Raw genomic sequence first — 22,399 nt, forward strand, 5'->3', positions numbered from 1 at the left:
AGACAGAGCGCGGTGGACCACGCTCTTTTTCTTCCGTGCTTTCTCAGAAGCGTAGGCCGCGCCCGCCCGCGCCCCCCTTTCATGATCGTACAAGTGCACGTCAAGGTTTCTTATTTTTGGTGTGTTTTTGAGACCAGAGAACCGTATAGGGTAGGCGAGACGAGTCGTCCGCCCCCTCAGCCCAGAAACCAGGACCTAGAAGGGCAACCGCTCTGGGCGGCCTTTTAAGCTGCCAGAACCCGAGAGCTAGAGGGCGTGCCTACAGCCCAGGTGCAGGCTGTGGGGCAAGTAACGGCTCTCGGCAGTCCCGCCTCTCCGCCCCGCCCACTTTAGTTCCCCCGGGTCTGTAACCACCTCCCGGGCCGCTACCTCTTTAAGGCGGAGCCATGTGCGGATCTCGCGAGATCCGCGTTGGCGCCGTGACCTCCATGTGGGAGCTACAGCTCTATAAGTAAACACTCAGCGCGGCGCAGACATGGCTTCTTCCTATTTGTGAGGCGGTGGCTGGCAGCAGTGTCTGGGACTGGTTCCGGTTTGCTCTTCTCAGCTTGGCTGGGCAGGCGCACGGTCTAAGAGTCGTCGTCGCAGCCGCCTGTCGGGCCCGGCGTCTGGTCAGTCTCCCTCTCGCTAGTGCGCGCGCACGCCCGCCCACCGCGGAGAACCGGAGCAGCCGGGGAAGCGGCGCGGGCCGGGCCGGGCGGGGCGCGGCGTCCGGAGCACAGGGGGAGACAAAGGGGGCAGGCGCCAAGATGTGGATCCAGGTTCGCACCATCGACGGCTCCCAGACGCGCACCATTGAGGACGTGTCTCGTAAAGCCACGATCGAAGAGCTGCGCGAGCGGGTGTGGGCGCTGTTCGACGTGCGGCCCGAGTGCCAGCGCCTCTTCTACCGGGGCAAGCAGGTGAGGCGCGACCGCCGCGTCCCTCGGGAAACCCGGGCTGAGCAGCCGGGCGCCTCCAGACGCGCGGGCCGGAGAGCTCAGTGCGCCGCGCGTGCAGGGCGCACCTGGCTCCGCTTCGGGTGGGCAGCTCGGCGAGGCGCAGGGTACGGGGCTCGGCCCTTCCGGGGGGCGCAGTGGGGGCCCTGCCAGCCCCGACTGTAAGTGTGCCCGGCAGGGTAGGAGGCGGGGGCGCCCCGAGAGCCGAGGGCCTCGCCATTTCTTTGTGGTGGGGCAGCGGCCGTAGGCACAGGGCGTTTGGGTTCCTCGCTTCCCGCGCTCCGCGGGCCCGGGGAGAGCAGCGGGCTCTGGTGGCCGTGCTACAGCGAGGGAGGGGAGAACTGGCGCCTCCGGCTTTGGACAGCGCTGACCCGGCTGAGGGCTCGCATCGCTTCCGTGGATCTTCTGTGTCTCCGGCTCTCAAACAGTAGGGGGAAACTCAGGCATTGTCTCTCAGGCATGAGAACCTTAGCTCTACCTCCTCACTGTGGAAGGATTTGGATACGCTGAAGACTCGAAGGGTTTCCAGAACTTCTGCTCCCTCTCTTCACCTCCTCTCCTAGATTCGGAATCTATCTGGGAGGTTAGAGACCTGGGTTGATGTAAGCGAGGCTGGGGTGAAAACTGCCAGGGACAGGCAGAGTGGAAAGGAGTATAAGACCGTCTTGCCCTTCTTACTTCTCACCTTCTAATATTCCCCTCATTCAAACTTTTAACATAGCACTGCGGCATAGCCACTGGTAATTACTGAAAGTGTTTTTGGTGGTGAGGGTGTTTGTGGGCGTCTCTGGTAGTTACATGATGTGGCCATGATTTGGCCAATTAAAAATTTTTCCTATCCTTCGAGTCTCTTGTAGTCTACACCTAGACCCCCAGACCCTTCATAGAATCCTGTCTTTGTCTTTTTGTTGTTAATCCATTAAAAAGTTGGCGTCTTGCAGTTGATAGACCACAGTCTGGCTTCAGTCCTGTGGTTTGAAATAAATGTAGTTCTTTTTGATTCTGTAGAAGTAGCCTACATCTGCAAAGTATTTGAGAGGAATATTTTTTCTCCCCTTCAGCAGACTTACGCTTCGAAGACTATCCAGAAATTTCACAGTAACAAATTACACACTGGGAAGGAAAGAGCCGGGCTTTTTTGTTTTTTGTTTTTTTAAAAATGTTATACCACTTTCCATCTGTGTTCGCAGTTTTATACTGACTTGTTAGTGTTTTTGATTTGGAAAAACAGGTGGTCAGTTTAGTTGTAAGCTTTGCTTTTGAAATAATTGCACTTGTATTGCTGTGCCTAAAACGGCTGATAACCTTTCTTCCTTTTGGTCAAAGGTGAAAAGCATGTAATCAAATCTTGAATTTTATTTTCTTGTTAGGGGCAATAGTAGATGAATTCCTGGGATACCTGGAGACCAGCACCAGAGATAGAAGTGAAGAATGAGAATGTATTCCTGGGCAACACCCCTAAAGTCTAATTATCAAATATGCTAAAATAAAATGTGCACCTGTCTGTCTTGAGGAAAAGTTAGGAATTGGGTTAATTCAGGTCAGCAAAGCAGACTTTCAGTAAACTAGGAAGCTGGTTCCAGATTCTGGAAAAAACTGTTGAGGATAACAACCTTTGTACTTCTTCCCTAGGACAGTGGATAATTCACTACTTTGATTTCTTCAGCCCGCTGACAAACCAGTGAGGAATAGACCTTTGGTGCCAGCCATTGACTTGGAGACAGAAAAGGAAGACACTGCTGCCAGCTTTGGTCACTTCCTTAAGAGCTGACAAGTATCCGTGGCAGTGATTATTTTCTCCATTCATATTTGGAGCGCCACAGTTCATGGTCAGGGTAGTGTATCTAGCACACAGCTCCTGGAGTGGCATCAGAGAGCCGTCCTTACCCTGTAAAATAACTTTGTGTTCATTAGAAGATGACATCACTTCCTCAAGATGCTTTACTGCTGCATAGTGAAAAATGTGATAAAAACAAATTGTGTCTGCAGTTTTAAGGGGCATCCCTCTCCCTGTTTGTATGTTAGGTCTACTGCTTTTAATCTTTGAGTATCAGAATCACTTGTGGATATTTATTATAGATGCTCAGCTCACTCCAGAATAGTTGAATTTAATAAGCTCCCCTGGGAGATTCTGAGGAACACCAGAGTTTGAAAATGTCGAAGGGTAGTTTGTCTCCTACTTTCTTATTATTCAAAGTATGTCCTTGGATTCTCAGGACCAGCAGCATTAGCTTCACCTGAGAGCCTCATAACCAGACCTACTGAAGCAGAATCTGTATTTTAACAAGGGCCTCAGGTGATCTGAATGCAGATTAAATTTGAGAGGCAAGCAATGTAACTGACTCTACTTTTGAGGGTCAAAATGGAGACCCTCATTCAACACAGGTGAAATTCAGGGTTGTTAAGTTCTGGTTAGAGTAGGGTCGTCTCATTTGGGCATTCTTATCCAGGAGGTTGAATTTGAGGCACCCTGAGGATTGAGTCTTTTTAAAGAAGAGTTATGTTGTTGGGTCTCTAAATTTGAGAATCTAGTGCTTTTCCTACTTAGGATTTCTTCTCCCCTCCTCTCTTTCCCTCATTACCACTATAGCGATGGCCTTAGAATAGATGGCAGATGTGGGGCATGAACCATAGTTGAAAAAACTAAGTTGTCTTTGTTTTCACACAGAATACTAAGGTATTTGCCTATTTAAAGGAATAGGGAGAGCTGGGTGCTGATAACACCAAGGCCAAGGCTTCAGATCCTCCTACACCAGCCACACACACACACAAAGTATATATTCCTGTATTATATGATGTATATGCAATACATCATGAAAAATACGTTTATTAACTTATGCCCTCCAACTGCATCCCTTGTCAGTAGTCCCTTGAGAATGACTTACCCACTGCCTTCTCAGCCACTGCCACTTGGTATTTGCTTCCTAGTTTTCCTCTGCCTCGCTGTTGCAGTTCTTCCTGTTACCTCTGATTTCTTCTTTCAACCCAGTAAAAATCCAAGAGTGTGGTCTGACAAAAAATCCCAACCATTCTTGCTTCTCCAGTACTGTAAACGCTGCATTTCCCATCTTCTAGTATGGCAGTTTTCAAATACTTCTCTCAGATGTTGGGATTATAATTACATGCCTGAAACTCATAGGTGCTTGTAATTTCCAAATAACCCCATCTGTTTCTCCCTACTTAGAGCATAATTTGAGTGACAGAACTTTTAATCTGAACTTTCATTAAATATGGAAGAACTTCAGGATTTTTCAAGTAAGTCATTCCAGCACTCCTTACGATTCTTCAGTGTGTGAAGCTTTGTGGAATAAAGCTGTGTGGAGCTTGCTATGCAATGGGTAATAATCACTATTTTAGGAAGACTGGGAAGGGTGCCTATGAATTGAGAAAGGAGGAGGTTAAAAAATAAATAATCGAAAGCTAATTTTTTTAACCTTTTTCTGGTTAAAAAAAAGTCTGTCATAGCAAGTTTGAGAAAGGTGTTTACAAGTTATTGTGGACACAACTTTTATTACAGGGCCTTATGTTTAGTATTCCACTCTGACTTTAGACGTTACTTCTCCTGTCAAACCAAGTTTAGAAAGACTACCACTCGAAACTGCTTTTATTTACTCCTGATGATCATTTAGTTAGAAACTAGTCAGAGGGATTGAGTATAGGAATGTCCCCAAGGTCCCTCTGAATCATGTGCATCAAATTTCAATGGAAAAATGTTTATGGAAATAGGTTTCCAGTTGTTTTACCACTTTACTATTTTTATTTTGGGGAGTGCCCTACCAGTTAATTTGCATATTTTATACTCTTTCAGACTTTTACTTTTCTAATTTAAACACTTAAAATTGTAGCATATTGATCAGTTTTGTTAGGTTGTACTTTTTTCAACTCTTCCAGAATTGGGGTGTGTATGTGGAGTTTGCTTTTGGGGTTTTTTTGGCTATTGGAGAATGTCAAAATGAAGGTGTGTGAATGAAGTTTTTGCTCCCCGAGTTCCCCTCCTGCTCCCCCCACCCCCCCTGCCCACCAGGAGCTCAGGACTAGAGTTCTTTTTTTTCCCTCTTAATAAAGTAATATTAACATTTCTTTCCCAGTAAGGCTTATCTGCTTCCTGACTTGGGATACTTGTTAGGCTTATTTAGATTAAACATGCTAACTAACCTGTGAGATAGTATCTAATTTAATTCCCCCACGGGGAAATTTGTGACATTCTTGATCCCTTGTTTTATTTAACGAATGTGAGTACCTATAATATGCAGGATTGTAGGTGTGTTCTCGGTCCACTTGTATTTAAATTACCTATCTAGTACATTAATAGGTTTATAATTATTTTATTCTTTGGTTGGCTTCTCAAATATGGTCTTATTGTGTTAGAGAGTTGTGAATGGTTACATGTATTACATATAAAGAGGGAAAAATGGGCAATGTTTAAAATTGGTTAAGTTTCGGAGGAAATGATAGTTCTGATCTTCAAGTTTAGTTTTCTTGTTTCACTGTATCATAGTGAAATAGCCAGCTGAATTTTTTAAAGAAACAAAATGGAGAATGGAGACTTAGATTCCTAGGGCTGCTGTAATAAAGTATCAAACCTGATGGCTTAAAACAATAGAAATTTGGGCCGACACCGTGGCTCACTCGGGAGAGTGCGGTGCTGGTCGCGCAGCAGCGCTCCCTCCGCGGGTTCGGATCCTATATAGGTATGGCCGGTGGGCTCACTGAGCGCGTTGCTGGCGACACCAAGCCAAGGGTTGCGATCCCCTTACCCGTGTCTCTCTCTCTCTCTCTCTCTCTCTCTCTCTCCCTCCCTCCCTCCCTCCCTCCCTCCCTCCCTCCCTCCCCTCTCTCTCACACACACACACACACACACACACACACAAAAATACAAATTTGTCTTACAGTTCTAAAGGCTAGAATTCAAGGTATCAGCAGGGTCATCCTGTTTCTTGGCTTATAGATGCATCACTTCAGTCATGTGGCCTTTTCCATGTGTGTCTCTGTGTCTAAATTTCCCTTTTTTGTAAGGATACCAGTCATATTGGATTAAGGTGCCCACACTGATGACCTCAACTTAATTACCTCTTTAAAGACCCTATCTCCATATATGGTCACATTCTGAGATATTGGTGAGTTACGACTGCAACATAAATTTTGGGGGACACAACTCAGCCATATCAATACATTCTGCATTTCTTTTGTAAAATTCCTTGACTACCTCAGTAAAGACCCTATTTCCAGATAAGCTCTCATTCTAAGGTGTTCTGGGTTGGGACTTCAACAGATCCTTTTTGGAGGACATAATTCAACCCATAACCCTTTCCAAGATAATTTGCTATTAATCCTGGAAGACTTTATGATAGACTTGATCTTTACAGATGAACAGAATTGGAGAACTTTAGGCAAGTAGCATGAGCAAGAATAATTATTCCTGTTTGATTAAAAGAAAAAAATTACAACATTTCATCAGTGTTTCAGAAAGATAAAATGGATGACTTAATGTCTTTGTGAATACAAGGTCATAACACAACTAACTTTCAAAATTCACCTTTTCTTTCCTGTAGTGGATTCAGGCACTGTTCATTAAAATAAAACTTAGTGAGGAAATTAAATGTAGTTTAAAGTTTTTCTCCCTAGGTCATGAGGTCACAGCAGTGATTCATTTTTGGTTTTAATGGCTAGCAACATTCCCTGAAGCTAATATAGAGTGAGTCTTAAGAATTTATTGGGGTCCAGAGAAGATGCTGACTTCAGAGAGCATAGAGTAATAAGAATGGTTTTAAAACCACTGAATTGCAGTGCTATGAATTTTATTTTAATAGTTTGGCTAGGACGTTTGGGCAGCTAAAGACGTAGAGAAGCATTTTAATATCTGGGTTTTTTTTTTGTTTTCAGCTGGAAAATGGATATACTTTATTTGACTATGATGTTGGACTGAATGATATAATTCAGCTACTAGTTCGACCGGACCCTGATCTTCCTAGCACATCTAAACAGACTGATGTACAGGCCAAACCCTGTTCTAAAAGTCCACCTAAAGTAAAGAAAACTTCAAGGGTGGGAATTTCCAGTCAGCCATCTACGTCAACTCGTGCCTGTCTTATTGATCCTGGCTTTGGACTGTATAAGGTATGTTGTCCTCTTCAATCTTATTGTTAGTTGTGAGAGTACAGATAGCTGTTCTTTTGAGGATGTTGTGAATAAGTAAACATTGATTACCATTTGAAAGTAAAGATTGCGCTGTTAATACTTTAAAGTAGTCTTTAAGAATTGCTGAATGTATAAATTGTATATGTCCAGTTTAAAGAGTAATAAAGCAAACACCTGTGTAATTCCACTAAGATTAAGTAGTATAATGATGCCGGTACCTTTTTAAAGCCTCCTGTGTGCCCCTTCCAGAACACATCTCCCTCTAAGAGGTAAACTACTTATTCTGACTTATATGATCATTTTCTTGTTTTTCTTTAAATGTCTTTTTGTCTATATTTGAATTTTATATAGTTTCTACTTCTCAACATCAATTGATAGGTCCTTTGCATATAGCTGTATTTTTCCTTTTCACTCTTTCATTAGCATGCGACAGTATATTTATCCATGATTAGTAGATATCTGGGCTGTTTCCAGTCTTAGCTGTTTTGAACCTTCTAATATCTTGGTACATGTGTTTATAAATTTCTACTTAGGAATAGAAGTGCTGGTCCTTCACTCACAGGATATTGCCACTTATAGGATATTGCCAAACTGCTCTGTTTTGTTCCATTGGTTTGTCTATCCCTGTGCCCATACTCTTTTTTAAATTTATTGTAATTTATCAATATACAGTGTAGTTGTTTTTCGTATACCTTTACCAGTTCCTCTTTTCCCCTCCCTCTGCCCCCTCCTCCCCATCAACATCATATCTGTTCACTTCTTAAGACAAGTTCAAGGAATTGATTGTTGTCTTCTCCCCTCACCCCCTTTGTTTATTTTTAGCTCCCACAAATAAGTGAGAACATGTGGTATTTCTCTTTGTGCCTGGCTTATTTTCACTTAATATAATTTTCTCCAAGTGCATCCATATTGCTGTGAATGGTAGTAGTTCGTTCTTTTTTATAGCAGGGTAGTATTCCATTGTGTAGGTATACCAAGTTTTCCTTATCCACTCATCTGATGGTGGACATTTCGACTGGTTCCAACTCTTGGCTATTTTAAATAGTGCTACAATAAACATGGGGATACAAGTATCCCTTCAACATGATTTCCATTCCTCTGGGTACATAACCAGCAGTGTAATAGCTGGGTCATATGGTAGATCTATTTTAATTGTTTGAGGAACCTCCACATCATTTTCCATAAAGGCTGCACCATTTTGCAGTCCCACCAACAGTGTATGAGGGTTCCTTTTTTTCCGCAACTTCATCAACACTTATCATTCTCAGTCTTTTGGATATTAGCCATCCTAACTGGAGTGAGATGGTATCTCAAAGTGGTTTTGATTAGCATTTCCCGAATGCTGAGTGATGTTCAGCAGTTTTTCGTGTGTCTGTTGGCCATTCTTATATCTTCCGTTGAGAAATGCCTGTCCAGCTCCTTTGCCCATTTTTTAACTGGGTTACTTGTTTTTTTCCTGTAAAGTTGTTTGAGTTCCTTGTATTCTTGATATTAATCCTTTGTCAGATGTATGCTTTGCAAGTATTTTCTCCAACTCTATTGGTTGTCTTTTCACTCTGTTAATTGTTTCTTTTGCTGTGCAGAAGCTTTTTAGTTTGATATAATCCCATTTGTTTTTCCTTTGGTTGCCTGTGCTTTTGGGGTTGTATTCATGAAGTTTGTACCCACTCCTACTTCCTGGAGTGTTTCCCCTATGTTTTCTTTAAGGAGTTTTATTGTTTCAGGATGTATATTTAATTCTTTAATCCATTTTGAGTTGATTTTGGTATATGGTGAGAGGTATGGGTCTAGTTTCATTCTCCTACATATGAATATCCAGTTTCCCAGCACCATTTGCTAAAGAGGCAATCTCTTGCCCAGTGTGTAGACAGTGAACATGCAGAAAAAGAAAACAAGAAAGCTAGCCCATTTACAATAACCACCACAAAAATACTTAGGAATAAAGTTAACCATGGGTGAGAAAAATCTCTACGAGAACTACAAACCACTGTTGAGAGAAATTAAAGAGGGCACAAGAAGATGGAAAGATAATCCCATGCTCTTGGATTGGAAGAATAACTTTTTTTTTTTTTTTTATGTCTTTTTCGCGACCGGCACTCAGCCAGTGAGTGCATCGGCCATTCCTATATGGGATCCGAACCTGCAGCGGGAGGGGGAGCGTTGCTGCGCTCCCAGCGCTGCACTCTCCCGAGTGCGCCACGGCCTAGGCCCCTGGAAGAATAACATTGTGAAAATGCCTATACTACCCAAAGTGATCTACAGATTCAGTGCAATCCCCATCAAAATTCCAATGACATTTTTGTCAGAAGTGGAAACAACTATCCTAATGATATGGAATCACAAAAGATCACAAATAGCCAAAGCAATCCTGAGCAAAATAATTATGCTGGAGGCATAACACTATCTGACTTTAAACTATACTACAAAGCTATAATAACCAAAAACAGCATGGTACTGGCATAAAAACAGACACATGGATCATTGGAATAGAATAGAGAATCCAGAAATCAACCCATATACCTACAGCCATCTGATCTTTGACAAAGGCATCTGTGCTCATAGTCTTATAAGTAGTGAAGACATAAACTGTCTTGATATCTGCCTTTCTCCCATCTCCTAAATTTCATTCCTCTTCAGGGGTGTCTTGGTTTTTTGGCTTTCTAAGACTTGCATATAAGTTTTTGAATTAGCTTGTCAAAGCTTTGCATATCTGCTGGGATTTTGATGGGATTGCGTCTATAGATCAGCTTGGAGAATTGACATCCTTATGATGTCAAGTCTTTTAGTTCATGAGAGTGACAGATCTCTCCATTAATTTAGATCTTTGACATCTTAATTAGTTCTCTTTTTTCTTTTCTTTTCTTTTCTTTTTTTTTTTTTTTAAAGATGACCGGTAAGGGGATCTTAACCCTTGACTTGGTGTTGTCAGCACCACGCTCACCCAGTGAGCAAACCGGCCATCCCTATATGGGATCCGAACCCGTGGCCTTGGTGTTATCAGCACCACACTCTCCCGAGTGAGCCACAGGCCGGCCCCTTAATTAGTTCTCTTTACATATCTTGTTTGCTTTATTTCTGGTAGCTTTGTTTTTGATGCTTTTATAAATGGTTCTTTTTACTTTTATTTTTATTTTCCTTTTTAAAAATTGAATCACAATTGATTATACGTGTTTTTGGGTTCAAGGTTGACATATGTTGATCAAATCAATATTATTAGCATATATATTATTACAAATCATGCTTATTCTTTATGTCTCTTATCTGATCTCCCCATCCCCCTCGCCCCCCACCCACCTCTGATAACCCTAGATTTCTTCTCTCTTTCTGAAAGAGTAATGGTTAGTCTGATTAGTTGCCTGGATGATCTGTCCAGTGTTGAGAGAGCTGTGTTCATGTCCCCCACTATTATTGTAGAGCAGATGTTTCTTCTGTCACTCTAGAATGGGCTTTGTGGAGAGAGACATCTTCTTTTCTTTGGTCTCTGTTGGTGACTCTCCTGTGTCAGTGCACTGAAGTGGCTGGTGGGCCATCTGCATGGTGGTTGTTGTGTCTAGCCACATTTGTGGCAGCCATGGCTATTGTGCTGGCTGTCGTGGGCCATCCACATGGAAGTAGTGTTTTGGGGTGTTCCTTTCCCGGTTGTGGGAGGAGGGTTTGGTCTCTGGCTTGGTCTGTTTTTACATTCTAAGTTATTGTTGCAGAACAGTTGGGTGGGAGGGGGAGAAGGGAAGGGGGAAGGAAATAGGGTGGGAGGAGGAAGGAGTGGGGGCATGTTTGAGGCCCTTGGCACCACCCTCATTCCTGCAGGGGAGACCAGGGAGCTTCTAGCGGTGGTTGTTTGTTGGGCTGCTTGTGGATGTCGGGGGTATGTGGCTGAGGTCCCCCAGTGCCCTGGTTTGGGAGCCTGGGGTGCTTCCTGTGGCGGCTTGGTGGTCATCACTGGGCTGGTTGGAGATGTCAGGGGGCAAGGGCGGGGCATGGCTAAGGCCTATGGCCCTCCCAACTCCCTGGGTTGGGAGCCCAGGGGGCTTCTGATCCTTCTAGGTTTTACAAGTGTTCTTTGGTGAAATGAGACCTTTACCAGTTAATATCAAACTTTGTCTCTGATTATTCTGTATTTTTTCTGTCAGTTCTGTGTGCGATTATTGGATTATTCGCTGTGCCTATCACTTAAACTCTGCACTGGAACTAATTTTGTTTTCCTTTGCTTACTTATAAAATGGGGGAACTTCCTGTAAGAACTAGCATTTGAGCCCTGTGGTTGAGCTAAATTGCTGCTATTCTGATTCTCTGGGGAAGTCTTTTTTGTGCAGCTCTGAGTTTTAATTGTTGACCTTGTAAGCACTTCTGGGACTTGTAAGGGCCCATATACCTGGGTAGTGTGGAAACTGGTCTGGGCCTATGTCTTTTCAGCAAATTGCACCCCCTGCAGTTCTATATTCCTGACTAGTCTCCACTGAGTGGTCCTGTGCTGATGGGAGGGCAGATCAGCTGACCATTCTGTGCCCCTGGTGGGCCCATCTCCCTCACCACCCACATTCCAAACTTTCCATGGGATGGGCCATGTGCTGGTCACTTATGATGACTCACTGGCCTGTGAGTGGCTCCTTATTTTCTGATGCTGTGGCTCCTCACTCGTATGTGGGTCCACAGGAACCCTGTTAGTGGTCCTGCTGGCCTGAGGGCCACCAAGGCCCTCTTTTCCCCTGCTGCCTCCAAGCAACTTCATAGGAAGGGCAAAGCTGTGGCTTTTGCCACCTCTTGCTCCCGGGTGCTCATCAGCTTCAGCCTGGAAGCTGCAGCATTCAAAATGGTGGGACTGATCCTTTCTTTCTCCCTCTCATCATGGCTTCTCCTGCCTTCATGAACTCCATAGGTCACTCCTTCTCTTCCCCTGAGCTCTAGTGGCCCTAGCTTGGCTGTTGTTGCTTTTAAGTAGTTGTAAATTGGTTGATTTGTGGGAGACAGTGACACTAGGGACTGTCTATTCTCCCATCTTGGCCAGAACCCAGCCAGTGATTATTTTTTAAAGTAGTACTTTGTTCGATCATATGTAGAAATGCAATTGGTTCATTTTGCACCCAGCACCTTTTCAAGTTCTGTTAGTGTAGAAATAATTGAGTTTTGCTTCATTCTTTTTTTCTTAATTCTTATAGTTGGGATAAATTGGCATCTAGACTCAGTTTTTCAAAGCATTTTTGAGATTAAAAATTAAAAATTGGTAGATGAAGTGAATTATTTAAGAAAATGCAAAATCAGGATCATTTTGGATCTGTGGAAAAATGCAAACAGATCCGTATATGTAGAAAGATTCCAGAAGACTGACAAAAAGCTATATCTTGTGGGAGAGGGGAATGCCAGGTTTGGGTTGCTTTCACTTAGTTGTTTTAAAACCTATGAGGAATAATTACGATGTTACCTAATTTAACACAGCATAAAGAAAGAAAGTTTCTGAGTGCTTTATAAATTTAGTTTTACACTGATAGGGATATTGATGTGCTTTTTGTCATGTTTTACTAACATACCAATGTAAGACCTAAGTTATATTTACCAAATAGAATTATGACTGTATTAAAAGAACGTAATATCTTGACCAAGTATGGTTTGTCAGGAAGTGGGGATGGTTCATTATTAGGAAATGTTTTAATATAATTCATTGTATTAGTAAGCCAAATAAAACAAATTATCTAATTTAAAATGTTTTCTAGGCCAGCCCGTGGCTCACTTGGGGGAGAGTGTGGTGCTGATAACACCAAGGCCACGGGTTCTGATCCCTATATAGGGATGGCTGGTTAGCTCACTTGGGAGAGCATGGTGCTGACAACACCAGTCAAGGGTTAAGATCGCCTTACCTGGTCATCTTTTATTTAAAAAAAAAAAAAAAAGTTTTCTCTATTAAAATACAAATTTGAGGGGCCGGCCCGTGGCTCACTCGGGAGAGTGCTGTGCTAATAACACCAAGGCCCCAGGTTCGGATCCCATAGGATGGCCGGTTCGCTCACTGGGTGAGCGTGGTGCTGACAACACCAAGTCAAGGGTTGAGATCCCCTTACCGGTCATCTTTTAAAAAAATAAAATAAAAAAATAAAAAAATAAAAATACAAATTTGAGTCCATTCCTGATTTAAAAAAAAAAAAAAAATTCTTAAGAGGAACAGATGGAATAGATGAATATTTTAAACTACACTAGGCATCATGCTTAATGGGGGAGAGGAAACCAGAAGCATTCCCATTAAAGACAGGAGCCAGTTAATGCTGCTGTTATTTGACATCTTTCTAGAAGTGCTAGATAATGTGACATAGGCAGGAGAACAAAGTAAAGTGTAAGTATTGGAGAAGGCAAAGTTATTACTTATGGATACCTGGAAAAGCTAAGAAAATGTTTTAGAATGGATGAGCAATCAGTAAGGTGGCCATTTTCGAAGTTAATATTGAGAATACTAATAGCTTTCTGTGGTACAATTAGTAGAAGAGGAAAAAAAATTGCAATAATGAAAGGTAAAATCTGAGGATAAGTTAAAACTAACGAAGTAGTGCTCACAAATCAGACAGAACTTTTAGCACTGAAAGCCAGCTTGCTGTTTGTCTACATCACCAGTTAATTTCCTTCCTCTTTCAGATATCAGTACATCTACATTATTTTTTTCTTTGTTACTTTTAAAATACTTATTTTAGAATGATTTTAGATTTAGAGCAAAATTGGGAAGATAGTGTAGAGTTCCCATATGTCCCACACCCAGTGTCTATTATTAACATCTTACATTAGCATGGTATATTTGTTAAAATTAATAAACCATATTTCCTTAGCTTTTACCTAATGTCCTTTGTTCCAGAATCACATCTAGGATACCATACTATGTTTAGTTGTCACATCTCCTTAAGTTCCTCTTGTCTGACCTTTTCTCAGACTTACGTTGTTTTTGATTGTCTTAACAGTTTTGAGGAGTTCTCATCAGGTATTTTGTAAAATCTCCCCCATTAGGATTCATCTGTTTTCCTCATCATTAGACTGGGTTTCTGTAAAGTGTTTTTTCATTATGTCATATCAAGGACACATACTGTCAACATTCTATTTACCAAATATAACTTAGGTTTTATATCAGTAGGAATTTAATGTTAACATTGATGTGAATTTTAATCACCTTGCTGAAGTAGTGTTTAAGTTTCTCCATTGTTAAATTACCTCCTTCTCCCCCGCCTTTCCAAACTACTGTTTCAGAGGAAACCGCAATGTGAGTGACCCACACTTGAGTGGGAGTCATGTACTTCACTGTCTCGAGGGCAGAGTATCTATAAGAATTACTTGGAATTATTCAGTGTGGGAGATTTGTCTTTCCTCTCCCATTTATTCAGTCATTTATTTAAATTAGTATGTACTCATGCTGAAATTGTTCCAGTTTTGGCCATTGGAAACTTGGCGCGTGTGCCTGTGTGCGTGCATGTGTGCTTGCTCATGTTTAAGCATTTTCTCATTTTCTGGCACTACAGGATGCTTCTGGTTCATTTTGTCCATTTCCTGCTCCAGTCCTAGACTTAACGATTTCTCCAAGGTTCCCTGGTTCCTTTAATTGGAGAGTGATCTTAGAAACCAAGATTTGGGCTCTAGATATCCTCCTTGCTAGTGGGGTGTCATTGCTTTTAGAGCCCTTGGCTGACAGCAAGGAAATATATGTATGTATACTAAATAATCTATGAATATTTATGTAACCATGTGCATCTAGACTAAGTTTACATTATTACTTTTTAACTTTTTTGGCTAGAGTTTAGAAGCTGCTACTTTTTTTTAAAAGATTTTTTTATTTGTATTTTACTTTATCAATATACAATATAGAAGCTGCTACTTTTGAATTGAATTGTTTTGGGCAGTGAAGGGATGAATTTGTTTTCATAGGAGGACCAGTTTATATATATCTGCAGATCTGAGATTAATCAAGGTTAAGCAGTTCACGTCAACTTGAATTTTTTTTGTTTAGCAAACTTCTCAATACCCCATCATGCCTCTGCTCCCCAATGTATTTCAGAAAAGCATCATGAGAAGCTTTTCTCAACAGGTCTTAGTTTATTTTCAGTGATAGTGCTTTGGTTGTCAACTACCAAACTTAAACTTTTAAAAAAAAAAAATTGACATCTCTTATTTCATATTAATATGTAGTATAGATGTTATGGACTTTAGCTTTATTATCAGACCTGGTTTCAAATTCCAGTTAAAGTTATTAGTTGTACTAACTTGCAAGTACATTTTACATTAAAGCTTTATTTCCCTATTTAGAAACACGTTGGAACCTGGCACTTAAACTTCTAAAAGGCTACTTTGTTATTTGTATAGTAATATCTTTAAAGTTGCATTTAACCTTGTTAGTTGAAGAGGCTAATTACAGATTGCTTTTTTATGAATCTCAGTAATTATCACAGGTATTTAAAAATTTCAACTAGTGACTTAATTTCTTTCATATAGAAAGGCTTATTTCTGAATAGTTCATTCATTCCATAATATTTCGATATCTAGCATATTTGTAGTTGGTATTAGGGATAAACAAATGATATTTTCCCCACCTTCATGGAACTTCTTTCAAATATTAGTTTCTACTTGGCCAAACAGAAAACAATTCAAGCTGCTACTTTTGAATTGATTTGTTTTGAATTTGCTTTGAATTTTCTGTATTTTCCTTAGTACAAGAGTAGTTAGGATATCAGAATTTTGTTAAATTGCTTCTAGGTCGGGCCGAGCCCGTGGCGCACCGAGTGCGGCGCTGGGAGCGCGGCGACGCTCCCGCTGTGGGTTCGGAGCCTATATAGGAATGACCGGTGCACTCACTGGCTGAGGGCCGGTCACGAAAAACGACAAAAAAAAAAAAAAAAAAAAAAAAAAAATGCTTCTAGGTCACTTAAAAATGGAGAATATTTTTTTCCTTTATTTTGAATTCTTGTCTGTGCCACTTTTGCTTTGTAAAGATTTTACTTTTATAGATATATAGAGCTTTCTGTAATTAAAACTGTTTGACGAACGAGGAAGCAAAGTTTGGGGACCTTTCTTTCCTTTTGATTGAAGTATCCTTTGGGACCTCATAAGCAGATACAAAAGGTGGATTTTCAAATTAACTTTACTCAAAACTGGCATAGGTAAAACTTTAAACAATATATTAAGGTGAAATTTTGATCAAGTTATTACCCAATGTCATTCTTCTTTGCCCTATTTGATAACTCTGAGCAACATTTGGTTACTTTTAGATAGTTTCATGTTCGTTGAAAGAAACTAGATATCATAACATTTGTTTATTTATTTATTTTTGTTAGCTGGCCAGTATAGGGATCAAACCCTGGACCTTGGTTTCAGCACAACGCTCTAACCAACTGAGTTAAACGGCCAGCTTCATCATATTTGGGAGTCTGTGGAAGGTTGTGTAGAGGCTGGGTCTATCCTTTCCCATTATACATTGAACATAAATTGAATCACACTGACTCTAGATTAGTAACTATTTTCTGAAACAAAGTACACTTTTGACACCTAAACTGATTTTAATTTTAGTTTTTGGATATGGAAGCTTTATATGACTCAAATAAGATTCTACCTTTGAAATGGCTGTCATCCTGGCCTAAATGATGACTGTTTGGAATGATGATGGTAAGATTTTAGAGTTTAGCACAGTGTGTAGCACTGTTAAACTTCTTACATTTTTTAAATGAAAATTATCAGTAATCTAAGTAAAAATCATTTTTTTAGTATATTCCTGTATTTGTTCACAGTGCAGTTCTGCTTCTTAATATTTAAACTTTTTGATTATGAAATGTAATACACAATACAAAAGAATAGAATTTAGTGAAATATTATGAAGTCAGTGTCTATAAAGCACTCAAGTTAGGAAATAGCAATACCCCTAGAACTTCCCATGTGCCCCCCTCCTGATTATAATCCCTTTTCATAGTTGTACAATCTCTATGGTAATCATTCCTTTGCACTTTATTAACTTTAACCTTTAACAACCTATTAATAACCTTTAACCTATTTATGTAGTCCTAATTTTCCTGTTTCTGATTGTTATATAAGTAGAACTATATTGCATTTTTTGATTTGTAACTGAAGAAACATGAATATGAATCATGTTCAGAGTTGGAGAAACCTATGTTCTCAGCTTAGCTCTCACATTTTTTAGCTATATCTCTTGAGGGCAAGTGTTTTTCATGTCTGAACCTCATTAGAAAAGAGGAATGATTTTGTATTGGAATTAAAGGACAATGTATGTTACAGTAAATTGCTAAAACTAAGCAGAATATGGCAATAAGATTGTATTCTGTGTTTTAATGAGTCATAAAGTTGAATACTTTGTGTAAGGAGACAGTTTCATTTGTGCATACTATATGCTTGCTAGGTTGGGACATTATATGGATTTTCTTATGTACATTGTGAGGTATGTTCTAATACACTGCAAGGTATGAAGCTGGGACAAGTTAAGCAACTTGTTCTAGTAGGTGATAGATTAAAGACTTGAATCGAGGTTTATCTACAGAGTTGGAGTGTTTTCTATAGAGCAAATAAAATGGCTTGGAAATATACCCACACAGTAAACTCTTAAACTCTCAAATATTTGCTGTTGGTATTTTATTTTATAGTGATTCCTCCTTGCCTCCCATGCAGCAAGTTTTTTGTTTTTTTATCAAATACTTGGACATATGGAAGACTTTCCTCTAAATGTGGCTATACCTTTGATATGAATAAATTCAGCTCTTAAGTGCAGATTCATATAGTTGGCTTTTCAGAAAAATTTTCCCAGTGACTTTTCATCTCAAACTTCCTGCCCATATTAATCTTCCTTAAAATTTTTATATTTCATGATATTTTGACATCTTTAAGGAGGGGGGAGTGGGGAGAGCATGCTGGCTGGGGAGAGACTGCCCTTTCCAGGGCTAGCTAATTTTCTAAAGACTGTAAACAACTTGTCAGTGAGCCTGCCTTTTGTATACAGAGCAACCAGTCCTGAGTTCATACCCCCAACCAACTCTTATGTAACTCTCACACACCAAGCTAATATTCCTCTGCCCTAATCACCTCAAAGCTAGGTACCAGCCAACTAGAGACCGTCCCTATAATCCAGAGCCCACCACCATTATTCAAAGTAGCCAACCTTAAATTGTTTCCTGGAAAACACAAAGGCTCTGGGTCCCCCCTTTCCCTAGTTCTTTCTGCCTCCTGACCAAACCTGGCATTTCCCTGTGTGGCTCTGTGTGGTGTGCCCCTTTCTCTTGAGAAATGTAGTTCTTTCAATGGCATTAACCTCTCTGTGTTGTCACTCTGTTACCTCAAAATCCCATGGGTACAATGTTCCCACACACATAAATTCTGTTCTCATCTTTTTGTCATCCTGGTTTTTTTTGCTACTCTCTTCTGGGTGACTACTTCAGTACTTAGCTTTCTAAGTAATCTAGTGGAAATTACCATGGCAGTATCATCTGTTTTCATGTTGATCACACAGGTTTAAATATTTTTCTTAACTGCCTTCAAAACCTAGGCTTTGCAAAAGAGCTTTCACCTCTTGCATGCAGTTTGGCCTAACTTAGTATGTCTGTAATGTGCAAAAACTTGTGAATTTAACAGCATTTCCCCCCACCCAATTTATATGCATTATTGTGAATAGTTCACTTTACAGTTGGTCCTCCATATCCATGGGTTCTGCATCTGTGGATTCGACCAACAACAGATGAAAAATATTTGGAAAAAAATTGTATCTGCACTGTTTTTCTCGTTATACTGTATTGTTTAGGGAACAGTGACAACTGTTTACGTAACATTTACATTGTATTAGGTGTTATAAGTAATCTAGAGATGATTTAAAGTATACAGGAAGGTGTGCGTTCGTTATATGCAAATACACCATTTTACATCAGGGATTGAGCATCTGTGGATTTTGGTATGTGTGGGAGGTTCTGGAACCAATCCCCCATGGATACCAGGAGACAACTATACTTAACAAGAACTACAAATTTTATTGTCTTATTATCAGTTATAAATCTAGGTTTACTCTATCTACTCAAAGAATGCCCTTTGTGAACTAGTAAGTTCTATGTGTGATGTTTAAGCAATGGTGGTATTTTTAGGTGGGTTTAGGTTTCTGTTAACTCTAATTGTATTGCTGAATATTGAGGTATCCAGATACTAGATCTGCCTGCTAGTTTCTCATATTCAATAGTCAAATTCAGTATTTCATTTGTACCTCTTACTGTTCCATAAGTAAGGTTTATATTGCTTAATGTATATTTCTGCTGTTAACAACTATGTTATATTCTCTGCTACAACAATATTTGTGTACTGGTATATGAAACCTCGTAGACTTTGATTTACTGTGAAAGAGTAGTAACCTGTTATTCTCCCAATTATGATGGACCTTAACATTGATTATCTTTCATTTTCTGTGTTGCCTATAAGGGACTACATTTCTTTAAATTTGTCAGTGACTATTATGGAAGAAATGAGCCTATATCCATTTAATACATGAATTTATTTATGAAATGTATACCAGTCCATCTCTCATTCTTTGTCATACCTAGCCTGGTTGGCCCTTAGGTCTGTTTTCTCTTAAACTTTTCATTCTGTTGTATTGAATCTTATGTCTTTGAAGCTATTTCGTTGCTACCATGTCTGGTAATAATAGTTAAATACTTTTTGGTTTTGTTTGTTCTCTACCTTCTGTGTCAATGTGGTGGTTTGCAATCTTCTTATACTTTTCGTACCTTATTTCTAAGTTCATTGCTTACCTTTGAAGTTCCTGTTTACCTGTCTTGTCATCTATATCAAGCTTCATGGTATAATGGCAAGAACGTAAGCTTCAAGGTCAAGAGTCCTTGAATCCTGGCTTTATATTTCATTAGCTTTCACCTACAGCAAGTTAATTTCTCAGAGCCTTTGTTTCCTTATTTTGTGAAGTAGGAGTTATTAAGCTTGTTAGGGTTAGACAAACCTAAATAAGGAACCTTGTGTAATATCTGGCATGTGTATATTTAACTTTTAGTATATATTTTCCCCCTAAGCTATGCCATCTGTCAGAATTATATAAGACACCTTGAGTGGTCTCATAACCTCAAGGAACAGCTACCTTGATGACATGTTGATCTTGGGTTGGTGATTTCATTTCTTTCTGTTGAAGGGATCACTCTTGGTTATTGTCCCGAAAAGTCCTTGACCTTTTAGACCAGTGTTCTCAGATTTTTTTAGGAGAGAATTTTTTTATATGTGCTTCCATTTTTTAATTCTCTGATCTACCTATTTTTTAATACTCTTGTTTACCTTTTTGTCAGATTGTATGATTTAGTTCTGGATCACCCACTAGGCTTGACTACATCCATTTTATACCTTATAGCCCTGTTCTTTTTATATTTATTTTTCTTTGAGGTGATAAATGTACAGTATTTGCCTAGTGAGTTACTGACTTGTAGTACAACTTAACCCCATTTTGTATAGATGGGTTCACTAGACTCTTCGTGTTCTTATGCATAATTCTTTTTCAAACTTTTTCTGTTTAATACTTTACAGTTTTCTAGTTGGGCTGTGTAAGTTATCTTTAGGATTATGAAGAAATTAATGGAGGAAATTAACACAGTCATCATAGTTTAAAATTCTGGCTTTCTATTTAATGACATTCTAACTAGATGACTTGCCAGAATGACTCTTGGGTACACATGAATTATATTTTTAAAAGATTAGCGTAGACATGGGTAAGGAGTAGTTAAAGAAAACACCTATTTCATTGAAGGAAATTGGGAGGAAAGTTAATTTTCATTTTAGTAAATAACAAAATAGTACAATCCAAAGAGAATAGCTTTGATTCTTACCTTTTAAATCACTTTAAACATTAGAGCAAATATTGTTTTTCATGATAACCGTCAAATAACTTGACTTATATTAAGGTTTTTGAAGCAATAGATGAAATTACGCTTCATTAACTAATTTTAAACTTTTTTTAGGTAAATGAATTGGTGGATGCCAGAGATGTCGGCCTTGGTGCTTGGTTTGAAGCACATATACATAGTGTTACTAGAGCTTCTGAAGGACATTCACGTGGCAAAACTCCACTGAAGAATGGCAGTTCTTATAAAAGGACTAATGGAAATGTAAATCATAATTACAAAGAGAACACAAATAAATTGGACAATGTACCTTCTACGTCTAATTCAGACTCTGTTGCTGCTGATGAAGACGTTATTTATCATATCAAGTATGATGAGTAAGTGCTCATGGTGTTGAGGACTTCATTCATGTTTTTGTTTATAGAAGCAAAAGCTACCATTTCAAGATTATTTTAAATTGTCTTTCTGAAGAAATCATTTAGAAGTCATTTTCAATCTATTACTCTTTGTTTCTTTGGTGGTTGTAATCTAATGAATAAGGGCCCTTTAACTCAGTCATCTCTGGCTCAAAAGTGGTTTTTAGTATCCCAATACCTGGCTTAATTTAGGATGTGCAGATTGCTTTTGGTCTCTTCCTCTATTATATTAGATTTTTTGGTATGTATTTTAAGACGTAGTGTAATAACTGTTAGAGTGGGGCCAAAATATTTTTAAACAGCTTTTATTGAGGTAATTCACACACAGTTTACCCTTTTAAAAGATATAATTCAATATTTTTAACATTCACAGGATTGTGCATTACCACAAACTAATTCTAGAACACTTTTATCTCCCTGAAAGAAATTGCATGCCCATTAGTAGTCACTGCCCAATCCTCCTCCCTCAATGAAATGTTTTAAAATGTTAGTATGAAAATAGTGTTGAGAATTTTCTTTGAGGGCCTAGATTCTAACACAGATTGGGGTTTTTTTGGCTATTTTTAAAATTCTGGCACAAAAGTTACTGTTGGGACACTAAATAAACTTAAGTTACCACTCTAGTAATATGAGTATGTACCACTTAATATGTATGGAAAATATTATGCTGCCAAAGTCTTATCAAATAGAATAGTTCAAAATCCTAGAGTGACTGGATTTTTTCCCTAACACAGATGGTATAAAATGACTTTAGGGACAACTCACATTTCCAGGATTCCTGGAAAGGGGGGGAAAAAGTAGATCCATTTAATCTTTACTTTTCTGATTTGTGGTTGTGACTAACCTGCCAACATTGCTTATTTTAAATGAGCCATCATTTGAGCCATCATACTGCTTTTTACCGTAGTAGATGGTAATAGAACCAACAGCTAGAATGATTATTAAGATCTGGGATTGGCCAGGATTGACAATATTGGTGAATTGAGGCTTTGAGGGTGGAGTAAAGGGATTGAAGTTGGTGTGTTGATAATAAGCAGTCTCTGGATTTATAAATGCCGTGGCAAAAAGGCAA

General features: G+C 39.5%; 1 protein-coding gene across 1 annotated transcript in view; it reads left to right on the forward strand.

Moving 5' to 3' along the window:
- Positions 1–437: 437 nt before the first annotated feature.
- UHRF2 (ubiquitin like with PHD and ring finger domains 2) overlaps positions 438–22,399 on the forward strand; it is a 78,696-nt gene continuing 56,734 nt past the window's right edge. The window contains exons 1-3 of the mRNA XM_063080528.1: positions 438–902; positions 6,822–7,055; positions 21,029–21,288. Of these exons, the coding sequence (XP_062936598.1) occupies positions 750–902; positions 6,822–7,055; positions 21,029–21,288 (647 nt within the window). The 5' untranslated portion in view covers positions 438–749. The remainder of the gene's footprint in view (positions 903–6,821; positions 7,056–21,028; positions 21,289–22,399) is intronic.

Source organism: Cynocephalus volans, chromosome 16 (genome assembly GCF_027409185.1).
Source record: "Cynocephalus volans isolate mCynVol1 chromosome 16, mCynVol1.pri, whole genome shotgun sequence".
NCBI classification, from domain to species: Eukaryota; Metazoa; Chordata; class Mammalia; order Dermoptera; family Cynocephalidae; genus Cynocephalus; species Cynocephalus volans.